The sequence below is a fragment of the Cyprinus carpio genome, chromosome A8 (genome assembly GCF_018340385.1).
Source record: "Cyprinus carpio isolate SPL01 chromosome A8, ASM1834038v1, whole genome shotgun sequence".
Classification (NCBI taxonomy): domain Eukaryota; kingdom Metazoa; phylum Chordata; class Actinopteri; order Cypriniformes; family Cyprinidae; genus Cyprinus; species Cyprinus carpio.
Genome location: NC_056579.1, coordinates 4510043 through 4522602, shown reverse-complemented (window position 1 = coordinate 4522602; position 12560 = coordinate 4510043). Strand labels below are relative to the sequence as shown.

General features: G+C 35.6%; 1 protein-coding gene across 2 annotated transcripts; it reads left to right on the top strand.

Moving 5' to 3' along the window:
- Nucleotides 1-297: 297 nt before the first annotated feature.
- LOC109102567 (interleukin-1 receptor-associated kinase 1-like) lies at nucleotides 298-12369 on the top strand. Of its 2 annotated transcripts, none has more exons than XM_042761692.1 (14): nucleotides 298-954; nucleotides 1621-1788; nucleotides 3224-3331; nucleotides 3444-3520; nucleotides 3717-3902; nucleotides 4026-4090; nucleotides 5099-5213; nucleotides 5889-6001; nucleotides 7675-7882; nucleotides 8808-8876; nucleotides 8952-9176; nucleotides 10045-10459; nucleotides 10589-10708; nucleotides 11735-12369. In XM_042761692.1, the coding sequence occupies exons 1-14, from the start codon at nucleotides 843-845 to the stop codon at nucleotides 11830-11832; spliced, it is 2079 nt and encodes a 692-aa protein (XP_042617626.1). In that variant the 5' UTR covers nucleotides 298-842; the 3' UTR covers nucleotides 11833-12369. The 2 variants fall into 2 exon arrangements, with proteins under 2 accessions (XP_042617626.1, XP_042617627.1); XM_042761693.1 differs by lacking the exon at nucleotides 298-954 and adding an exon at nucleotides 961-1374.
- The last annotated feature ends 191 nt before the right edge of the window (nucleotides 12370-12560 follow it).

Below are 12560 nucleotides of genomic sequence, written 5' to 3'. Positions count from 1 at the left end.
TCTCTGTCTAAAACATTTATTTGACTCGCATCACAAACAAAACAATGGTAGTGTTGTCATCCTATTGTAAGATTAATATCTAGTATTTCATAATGTGAGGGGGAAAAAACGTACAAAACAAGGAAAAGTACTGTAAAGGAGTGTAATCAGAGTTTTTCTCTGAAGTTTGCAGTCAAAACAATGGTTGCACATATTGTACATTAAGTTAATTTAGTAATCACTCATGTTTTGATATATATATATATATATATATATATATATATATATATATATATATATATATGCAAGTTTAATGTATTTTTCAGACAAAAAAAAAATACGTGTAGCATATCGCATCACGTGAAATTTGAGCATATGCCTTAAAATGCAAATGCAGCACTAAATATCAGGACAGTGAAATTTACACTATTACTAAATGTGGAAAAGGGGAAGTGGAAGATGTGATTCATACGTGATGGCGAAGGAATAAGCGAACTTTATTATGGTGAAGGTGACGGGTATGAATATTAATAAACGAAATGTGACTTGGTCTCTCCGAGTCAGAGCCGGTGAGAACGCGACTGCTGACGTAAGAAAGTGGGCGGCGGTCAGGTGCGGTATCTTCAACGGCGGCTCATGAATATTAATTAGGTCACGCACAGGTTTAAAGATGACGCAATAAATATTCATGGTTTGTGACGGCTGTGGTGGTGACTCAAAGTAAAAAGACCCCTTTCAGAGGAGTGACAGCCACAAGCAGGAAACTCAGGCGTTCAAGGACCACGTAAAACAATATAGCTGAGTAAAGAGCAAAAAAAAAAAAAAAAAACACAAAGAAGCAAAATACAATAAGGTTTTTGAAAATGTCTGGAGCGGAGTTTGATACGGAGTTTCTGTACATCCTACCCGCGTCTGTTATGAATGACTTTACACGGTTTATGGACTCACTCTCACACTCAGACTGGATATTATTCGGTAAGAATTACATATTTATGTTTAGTTTTTCCATTAGGATTATGTAGTAGTCAATTATTTAAATCTGAACTCGAAGGCAAGAGGATGTGTTGATTAGCAAACTCGCTAACTCGCTTAGCCATCTGAGCGCTGATGTCAGAAGTTTAGTTTTGTTCAGTTTCTCACCGCCATGGTTAATTTGCTTAATTAAGTTGTGAATAAAGTTTATACATCTTTATAATGATATTCGTGTGGTTATGAATGTATTTAAGGTAACTGAGTTACAGTGTTTCGCTAAATGTCAGGATTGTTGCCCTGGCCTCATCGTGATCGATGGAGTAATAAAGGGTTAAATAATTCGTAATGTTTTTAAAAAGTAAACATCTGTTCAGCAATGGACGTGGATCGCTGGGGTTGTCTTTTTTGTGTCCATTGATTCAGGTGAGATGCTGAAATTTAATCCATCTTATTGCTACATCACAGCTTTTCTTCAATGGGGGAATCATGGGATTGGAAATTAGTTTAGATAAAATGGTATTTATGTGAAGTAAATGTTTGCCAGTGTTGTCCTTTTATCCAGGTAGCTGGAGAAAGTCAGCTAGAACTTTCTTCACAGTCGTAATAATAATCCTTTGGCATGAATGATTCTCTTACACAATTGTAACTAAGTCCCAATGTTCCCTGCAGCTTCACAGGTAATATCAGACCAGACCGAACTACGCCTTTTGGAGCAAAGCCCCAGACGGACGGAGGACCTCATGCACACATGGGGCTGTCGCAACGGGACGGTTGGAGAACTGCTGAAGATTCTTGAGGGCTTGCAGTTGTTTAGGGCCCGTGATATCATCCTTAAATGTACGTACACTTTCTATATCATTGTGTCAAGTCATTTGCGTGTTTCTGTTGCCTCTACCACATCTGATGCCCTAACCAGCAAGGTTATCAGGTGGGTTCTGTGGTTGTCATGAAACTCACATGATAGTCTTGATTTAGGCACTTTATTGACAAGCAACACATTTAAGTTGTGAAGAAACACAATGTTGTCAGATGTGACCGTTTTCTGCTGTGATCACACGTGCTTATTTGTCTTAGTTTCTGTTCTCTGATCACTAGATAGGCTGTTGGCATTACAGCTACAACCAATAACATCCTCCCCTGACATCTACTGAAAAAAAAACAACAGTGAATAATTAGTTATATACTTATTTAATCTTAAACAGTACACATTGATCGTATTTGATGTTAAAACACTTTTTTTCTGTTTAATTTTGCATGATTTATCAGTGCATGTTATTTCAAAGAAAAAAGATGTCCCTATAGTCTTTAATCAAAATGCAACTAATTACATATATAATGCAGATACATTTGCTATATAGGCTCATTTAGTTATAGCAATTGAGATTGAAATTAGATTTTTTAGCACAATATTTGCTTGAGAGTCACTATCTTGTTGTTGTTGTTTTTTTAAACAAATAGTGTATTATTTATTGACATGGCTTACAGTTTATTGGAACTGCCAGATGGGAAAATAAATAAATAATTGTTTCCAAGATAAGAAAGTTAAAATTTAAGTGCTAAAACTGAAATAAAAATTAGAAAAAAATTATAATACAGAATAATATAATAATACGTAATATTATAATACAAAAAAAACAAATAAATACATAATAGGTGTATATATATGTATGTATTTATATGAATGTATATATGTATGTGTGTGTGTGTGTGTGTGTATATATATATATATATATATATATATATATATATATATATATATATATATTATATATATATATATATATATATATATGTTTATATATGTATGTGTATATATATGTGTATATATATGTATATGTATATATGTATGTATATATATATGTGTATATATATATATATATATATATATATATATATATATATATACATTTATATATATATACATTTATATATATATATACATTTATATTTATATGTATGTGTGTGTGTGTATATATATACATATATATATATATATATATATATATATATATATAAAACAATTACTATAACAATTTACTGAAACTAAAATAAATATGTAAATATAAATAACATAAAAAAGCCAATTCAAAATTAATGAATGCTAAAATAATATATAAATAATACTAAAATACATCTGTATTAGAGAAGTGTCCATTAAACATAGAAAAGGTGTTTACTAACTGATATATTTCAGATTTGTGCAGACACTTCATGTCATTATACTTGTATTATATTATACTCCATTAATGTATTTTTGTATTCATTTCCACAGGCAGACGTATACCGGAGTTTTGTTCAGAGCAGCCTTCAACGGTGCCACCAGTCCCTGCATGTCAAAGCAGTACAGTCTCCTTTGTCAAAGAGTCTCTCCCTGTCCCCGGTAAGTGCAGTGCATGCATCTGTCGTACATGATGATATTCTTTTTTAAAAATGCAAGTTGACTGCTGCTAATCAGAACATCTTTGGTAAAAATGGTCATTTTGCTTTTCCAGAAATCAGGCCTCTACCCAAGCCTAGCCCCCCGCCACCTGATCTGGACTCTGTGAATTCAAGAATCTCAAATATAGAGGTGTTTCATTTGTAAAAAAAATACAAATAATAAGATATTCAGCCATTAAAACAAGTAATAGAAAATCCTTGATTGGTTGACTGTTCATTGTTTTTATTGTGCTGGTGAGGCATTAGTCAGGATGACTTTTCCTTTAGCCATTGTTTTTCTTTCGTTCAGTCTCATAATCCACTGACACATTTGTGCCTTCTCATAGTGCCTGTGTGAGAACCGCGTGGATCCCCCCCCTTTTTCCTCCACTGCGATGAGCTGGCCATTTGAGGAAGTACAGAGATGCACATGCAACTTTTCCCCCTGCAAGCAGATTGGAGAAGGAGGTTTCGGACACGTGTATAAAGCTGTGATGAGAAACACAGAGTTTGCTGTGAAGAAGCTGAAAGAAGTATTAGAACAGAACTAACAAAACAAACCAATATGATTTTGGTTGTTCTGTTGAGTCATTCAGTTTATTTCCTGAGCGTCTATTTCTTTCTCTCTCTCTCTTTCATGTGGGTGTTCGGAGCAGGACTCTCATTTGGACTGGAATGTCGTGAAGGAAAGTTTCATGACGGAAGTAGAAAAGCTATCACAGTAAGAAACTGTCTGTCCATCCTCTGCTCCTTTGGCTTATGCTTCCTGTTCTCGGCCTCAAAATCTGTCTTTCCTGTTTTGTCTTAAAAGAATAGTTCACCCAAAAATAAATATTAGCTGAAAATGTACTCCACCGTAGGCCATCCAAGACGTAGATGAGTTTGATTCTTCATCGGAACAGATTTGGAGAAATTTAGCGTTACATCACTTGCTCAGCAATGGATCCTCTGCAGTGAATGGGTGCCGTCAGAATGAGAGTCCAAACAGCTGATAAAAACATCACAATAATCCACAAGTAATCCACATCACTCCAGTCCATCAGTTAATGTCTTCAGAGGTGAAAAGCTGCGTGTTTGTAAGAATCAAATCCATCATTAAGATGTTTTTAACTTCAAACCGTTGCTAAAATACAAGCCCTCTATCCATAATATTGCCTGCTCCTGTGAAAAAGATGGACTTTTTCACTGAACTTAAAGATGTATTAGTTTCTTACAAACATGCATCTTTTCACTTCACCAGTTATTAACTGATGTACTGGAGTGGTGTGGATTATTGTGATGTTTTATCATCTGTTTGGACTCTCATTCTGTCGGCACCCATTCACTGCAGTGGATCCATTGCTGAGCAAGTGATGGAATGCTAATTTTCTCCACATCTTTTCCGATGAAATAACTTTTTGAGTGAACAATTCCTTTAATCAACTTTTTTTCAGGCTGGCTGTGATGCATTTATGTTTGTTCAACAGAATCGCAGAATGGGACTTACCCACTTCAAATTTAGATCGCTCTTTATGCACCACACCTCTTCATGAGCCAAAAATGAAGGTCTCCAGCACACCCTCCAAAACTTTTTTTGTGGTTAGTTGTCATCCTTTTTGTCTCATCATTTTTTCTGACACATTAACCTTTCAAGCTTTGCTTCCTTCAGCTACTGTAAAGCCTTGTTACATGTTATGTAATATAATCTCAAGCAACACGGTTTTTCATACGGCTCTTTCTTATTACACAGATACAGACATCCCAACATAATGGACTTTGTTGGCTACAGTATAGAAGGACAAACTTATTGTTTAATATATGTTTATATGCCAAACGGCTCTTTAGAGGACCGGCTTCGATATGAGGTGAGGAATCACTCTTGCTAGACAATATGGGCTCATTGTTTAGTATACTACTTCAAAGAGTAGTACACTCAGAATGAAAATTACATCATCATTTGCTCACCCTCATGTTGTTCCAAATGTGTATGACTTTCTTCTAAGGGAGATGTTTTGAGGAAAGTCCTGTGTGCTATTTTTACATACATTGAAAGTGAATGGAACAGAGACATCAAAAAAAAAAAAAAAACCCACAAAATTAGTTTATGACTCATAATTGAAGTGTTCTGAAGTCATACAATAGAATGAAATTTAAATTGTTTTTCACTGAAAATAGTTTTGTCCATCCTGGCTCTCAAATCTCATTTGAGGGCCTGTACATTCAAATATAATGAATCACAACTTGTTGTGCAATGTTTAATGTCAGCGACAATGATGACAACATCAATGACAATGCCAATAATATCAATGACAAGATATGGCATGAGTCACTGGTTCTCACAAGACAAAATATGGACAACTTCTGTGGTACTTAAGTGGGGCTTTTTATCATTTTTGTATCTTATCATTTTTGTATCTTGTCATTATGCACTTGTATGTAAGTGAGCCCCCAAAACAGTCATTAGGGTTTGTTACTGCATGAGTAAGTGACGACAGAATTATCATATTAGTACATCTGTTGGTAATACTTGTTTCTTTCAGGACAGTAACGCCCTCTGTTGGTCACAACGTGTAAATGTGTTGCTGGGCATTGCCAAAGCTATTCAGTACCTGCATTCTTGCTCACCTGCACTCATTCATGGCGATATCAAGAGGTGAGTGCAAGAACATGTAAATCACATGTACACTGGCATTCAAAATAAGATATTTTTTTTTTTTTTTGCTTTAATTTACCCAAGACGTATATTACAATGTTACAAAAAATACATTCAAATAAACACTGTTCCTTTGAACTTCTATTCATCAAATAATCCTGAAAATTTTTTCATTGTTTCCATTAAATTAAGAAGCAGCACAACTGTTTTAACATTGATATTAATAAGAAGTTTTAGTGGCAAATCAGCATATTAGAATGATTTCTGAAGGATCATGTGACACTGAAGACTGAGTAATGATGGTGAAAATTCATAGTTAAAAAAAAAAATCTTAATATTGCTGTTTTTACTGTATTTTTCATCAAATAAATGCAGCCTTGGTGGGCATAAGAGGCTTTTTAAAAAATATGAAGAAAAAAAGTCTACGCTCATTGCTGGACTCTTTGAATCAGCAGCATTTGATAGGGATTAACATGAATGCTTGGGAGGGACAGCAATAGTCAATCATGAAAATGCAATACTGTATCTTTTTTTTTCCACTAACCAACCAACTAGTCAGTATTTTTAGATGAATTTTGGTGTGGGCATCTTTGGAATCACATCACACATTACTGAAAGTTTTCTCTCCTAAAACCCCAAACGTCAGTCCCAGCTTCTGACAATCACACTGCTGTTACATAAATTGTAGGAATCATATTGACCCAAATGACCTCAGATTAGTTGATGGAATTCAAGTCCTTGTAAAGTCAATATTAAGTATGTGTTCTGAGTTTGTCACACCAAAGAAAAATGTATTATTAACCACTCAGCCAAATTTGAATAATAAAAAAAAATATTTGAAGTTCATAAAATAAGTTGTCAATATCTTGAAAAAATTGGGCGGTATCCTCTGCTCTCAAACACTGGTGGTGTGTCCGCTGTCTGCGCTGAAACCACGCCCACTTGCGGGAAAGCTGCCGCCTCTTAACAGTCAAATACCGCTGCAGCCTGAGTAGATGCTCCTAGCAGCTTAATTGAATTTACACAGCCATACATGTTTGAGCCTCCAGAGCCAGAACCTCGGTGGCTCCAGTGCGTCATCGACATTTATTATAGTGTTAAGGGAGGGGCCATGATCAGTGGCTCCAGTGCATCATCGTGACACAGTTTAAGCCCCACCCAAAAAACCCTGAACACAGAATTGGTGAAAATGGTTCAACTCCATTTTTCAGTACTACAGAATTCACAGTCTTTGAAATGTGTTTCAGTAATACATTTGCAACATTTATAATGCATTTATAAACAATTCTCAGAATTGACATTACAGGGACTTTTAAGTTTTCACGGATGCAAATTCATTCCCCACTAGTGTCTTAAATGCAGTGTGATTGCACCCATTACATTTGTAAAACCTGCAAACACTGTAAAGTACCTTTTGATCGGGATGAGTTAGTCAATGAAAAAAATAAAAAACAAAAGTAAGCATTTGGGTCAGTTAACTTGTTTGCCACTGGTGCTGCAAAAACACCATCACCCGAAATGTTTGGAAATTTAGGGACATTTCACTTTCACGTCACAGTTCCAGAACGATAAAATCCAGCACTTCAGTTTTGCTTTTTGCTGAATATATTGATCCACTTGGGCATGGATGTTAATCATTAGGGTACCAACCAGTCGTGTTCCCTCTGTTACAGTTCTAACATCCTTTTAGGGAATCACTTGGAGCCCAAGCTGGGGGACTTTGGATTGGCGCGTTTATGCCGGAACCCCAACAAAACCCCAGGCAAGACGTCCACTGTGGCTAAAACAGCTACGGTCCGGGGAACTCTTGCATACCTCCCAGAGGAATACCTGAAGGATGGACAGCTTGGAGTGGAGATCGACGTCTACAGCTTTGGAGTGGTGAGATGCAGCTCAGATGAGCAAAGCCAGTTCTTTGAAGAACAATGAAATGCATTACATAAAATAAACGGGAGGGGTATTACTTTCCTTTTAGACTCCAAGACTTCATGCACAGATCTATTCTGACATCTGACCATATCAGATTTTTTTTGTCCCATCTTTTGCCATGGTTTTAATCGTCAGTCATAGCATTCTGAAACATTGCTTGTCTGTGATTGGCTGCAGTGCGCAATGCTGCAAAAACACTTTATATACAGAAACCTCACTCAAATACACACAGGAGCATTTTATAAGCAGCCATGATTGACATCACTTGTCATGGCTGTGAGGGGGAAAAAAAAGGCGAGTGAAGTTGGCTCACTGTCTGTAAAGCGAAACTTTTAACATTATCACAATATTTCCTGATTTATACCTTCAGCAGAGATATCACTATAATATTAGTATATTATAGTGATATCTCTGCTGAAGGTATAAATCAGGAAATATTGTGATAATGTTAAAAGTTTCGCTTTACAGTATATTAGTATATTATAGTGATATCTCTCTCTATATATAATATATAGTATATTTATAGTTAAAATCTGTCAGTAGGTTAGTTGTGTATAGGTATAGTATCACATGAAGCATTCATATAACTTATGTATAGGTAAACATTTATATATAGTATATTTATAATCAAAATCTGTCAGTAGGTTAGTTGTGTATAGGTTTATACTGTTCTACTTCATTGTTGTATGTCTGTATTTATGTAGCACCGTGGTCCTGTGAGGCACGACATTTCGTTCCACTGTATGTCCACTCATGTAGCGGAATGACAATAAAGCTCAACTTAAACTTGATTTGATGTATCGCCCATTCCTACTGCAAAAGTCTTTCAGCTTTCCATATTTGATTATGTAACACTCCAGTTTCTTTTGTACCGCAGGTCATGCTCGAGGTGCTTACTGGGCGGCAGGCTCTGGAGGTCGATGACCAATCCAGAACGGTTTACTTGGTAAGAAGAGCTGAAGTCATATTTTAGTCACATACAGTATGTTAGTGTAGAGGTTAAACCTGTTATTTCTCACAGAAAGATTTAGTTAAAGAGGAGGAAGACGATGGAAGAAGCTTCAGCAAAGGGAAGCACTCGCGGGAGCTGTCCTATGCTCATGCAGCGGAGAACATCTGCAGGAAACATCTGGATCCTCGACTGAAGACTAAAGACACTCCTACCCCACATGGATCAATGCAGATCTCTCAGCTGGCATGTCAGTGTTTAGACCGACGACGGAAGAAGAGACCTCGCATGACGGAAGTAGGAGAATCTATTCAAATGCTATTTGTTTATTATATTATGATTTTAGTAGCTAAACTTGTTAAAGGGATAAATTAAAATTTATTTCTTTAATTTTAAAAATAAAAAACTTCAATTAATCAAAAATAAATTAAATAATTAATACTTCTGTTCAGCAAGGATGCATTAAATTGATCAAAAGTGTCACTGAAGACATTGATAAGGTTACAAAAGATTTCTGTTTCAAATAAAAACTGTATATCATCAAAAGATTCTGACATAAAAGTGCCACGGTTTCCACAAAAAATATTTAGCAGCTGTTTTCAACATTGATATTATTCAGAAATGTTTTCTTCAGCATATTCTAAAGATTTCTGAAGGATTATGAAACACTGAAGACTGGAGTAAGGGCTGCTGAGATTCAGCTTGGCATCAGAGGAATAAATTACATATTAAAATATATACAAATAAAAAACGGTTCATTTTGAATTGTAATAATATTTCACAATATTACTGCTTTTACTGTGTGCTTGAAGTTGAACAAATAAATGTAGCCTTGGTGAGACATTAAAATTGAAAACTTAAAAATGGAATTGTAAATATAGTATTACATTCATAATTAAAAAGAGCGTTTATTGAGGTTATTAAATATTAAAGGATGGAGAAATTAAAAACGGTTGCACCTGACAACAAACCCAGCTTTTCACAAGTGAAGGGCGTGTTTCTTAAAGGTACAGCAGCGAAAAACAGATGGGTCAGAGAGCAGTCACAAAAACTAAACAGACAACAGGGAAATAATAAGAATATTAAAAACAATAATACCCTTTTATAATATTATGTTTAAGTTAGAATTATCTGGCTTATTCTGGCTCGGTTGGTGTTTTTATAGGTGTTTAAAGCACTGCAAGATGTGCATTCAGGGTTGAAGACCTTTGGCAGATCGACCACGGTGAGAATGTCTCCCGTATCATCTCATCCATCCACCCCTGAGCCTCTGCGCTCCCTGGACTCTCTCGTCCATCAGTTCTCCAATCTCCACCCTCAAGAGAGCACGTACCCCTGCCTTCACAAGACCTCTGCCGGGACTCAGTCTAGCTGCTCAGAGTCAGAGTTGAATGCTGAATCATGGGCTTCACATTCCTCTGGCACGCCGTGTGAATCGGATGAGAGTCAAGGCTTTTCTCAATACTTGACAAGTCACTGTAGCAGAGCTCAGGCGACGTCATGTGGGGCCTGTGGCATTCAGAGCACTAAAACAAGTGGTGCTTCAGTGAAAAGCCCTTCACAGTCCAGTCTGAATAAAGGTAATGAGATTCTTTGTTATTAAAATAGGCAGATCATAAATAGTTAAGAGCATTTTTTTTTATGTATTGTATTATAACTTTCTGGTTGGCCCATTCTCATTCTCTGTCTGAATTTTTCTGCATCTACAGATTTTTCTGAACAGAAAGTGTTTGTAAATCCTGTGAGGCAGCAACTGGTCCAGAAAATTCAGCTTTATGAAGAGGGAAGGATTTTAACTTCTGATCTGCTGTCATCAGGCACCTCATTATGTAAGTGTCCAAATCAGCTGTAACTGGATGACAGTACTTTATACTAACAAAGGCATCCTTCAGACGTAGCTGAAAATTACCCATATAGTATAATCATAGATCCTGATTAACAAGATTGCATTTGCTCTGTCTTATTGCGCAGTGGTTAATGTCTGTAGATTTGCTTTTAAGGCATTGCTCAAGTCACAAATCGCATTCAAAGTGCAACTGTGGTGACAAATTCAAGGCTCAGTTCAGTTTGGGTAATTTATTTGTGTGAATGAAATACAACTCTTGTTTATTGGCAGTGGATTGTTCAGAAGCATATAATATTTACATGAATTATATGACTAGCAGACAATTATTTCATGCAGAGACCATGAATACTTGAGATGGAAGAACATCATGTTAGAGTTACAGGAGAAATTATCATGTTAACCATGGATTCTGTTACATAATAAAAATATATTTGACATGATTTCTGTATATTCTGTAATGGGTGTCCCCCACTATGTTTAGTTATTAATGTTAAAATATTTCCACCTTTTTATATGTTTATTAAATGGAGATCACATAAAAAAAAACCTTCCTTTACTACGCCTTCATAATTTATTTTTGATACTTTTCAAAAAGGGCCCAAACTTTATATCTGAAACTATTAAAATGAAGACAACAAAAGGAAGGTTTGTTAAGAACCAGAACCTAAAAGGATATTAAGGTATCTTTAATACTACTTAAGTTACAGGCATGCAAACTTGAGGCAAAAAACACAAGAAGTGCTTTTTGCCAATTTTTGAACTGTCACCGTTGACATATAATGAAACAAAAATTGCTAAAGTCAACAGATATTATTAATAGACCTACCAATCTCTGTGTAAAGATAAAATGATGCTGCCCGCTTTCTAAAACCACTTTTACATCCCCTCTAATATGGCTCCAAATCTCAGGTGAAAACTGTCATTTTAAAAACAAAATGTCGACACAATATTTCTGTGCTTGTTTGCTTGAATCAAAATAATATATTTATGCTGCTTCATTATTTTGCAGACCGAGGGATGGATGCTGAAACAAGGGAGCCAGAAGAGAGTGATGAGTTTGCATGTGAGACATCTGGAATCAACATGCCGTCGCCTGCTGCAGTTTAGCACTGGATGACTGGGACCCAGCAAATACGGTGTTCAAATATTACCAGAAATTACGCTTATGGTAGAGAAAATGCCTTGGCCAAAGCTGCTGATGAATAAAAAGTGGTACTGATGAAGAAATCTGTGTAGTTGTGAACCTGTGAATCTTGAATGACAAGCCGAAGAAATATAAAAGTGCATAATTTATTGTTATACGCCTGTTGTTTTGGCGATCCAATATCTGTCTGTTGGTTGTTGTTTGTTGTTTTTGGCTTAGTTCTCAGCGACATGTTTTTGTTTTTTATAACAAAGTCAAGCTTTTGTATTATGGCCAAAACACCTACATGTGTGAGAGTGCTATTTAACATTAATGACTAATCTGTTTCTATGGTACTAAACATTTAGCCAGTGCAATTTTCATTACGTAACAGCATTTTTACAGATTTCTACAATCAGCCCTTTTTAAGTATATACACTGACTTACACTGTAATGTAATAACTTGAAAAATTGTTATCAGATGCAACTATTAAATCTGCTCCTTAGGGGGGAAAAAAACATTCAGTTTGGGTCATTTATTTGTGAATGAAATACAACTCTTGTTTATTGGCAGTGAAATGTTTTATAAGCATATAATATTTACATGAATTATATGACTAGCAACTAGAATTATTATTTCATGCAGAGACCATGAATACTTGAGATGGAAGAACGTCATGTTAGAGTTACAGGAGAAATTCTCTCTATTCTG

Excerpts from the sequence above, each read along its gene's own strand:
- LOC109102567 (XM_042761692.1), top strand. The coding sequence starts at position 843 with ATGTCTGGAGCGGAGTTTGATACGGAGTTTCTGTACATCCTACCCGCG. Across the intron at positions 4,091-5,098 it reads GAAGTAGAAAAGCTATCACA|ATACAGACATCCCAACATAA; the intron begins GTAAGAAACTGT and ends CTTATTACACAG. Across the intron at positions 10,460-10,588 it reads ACAGTCCAGTCTGAATAAAG|ATTTTTCTGAACAGAAAGTG; the intron begins GTAATGAGATTC and ends CTGCATCTACAG.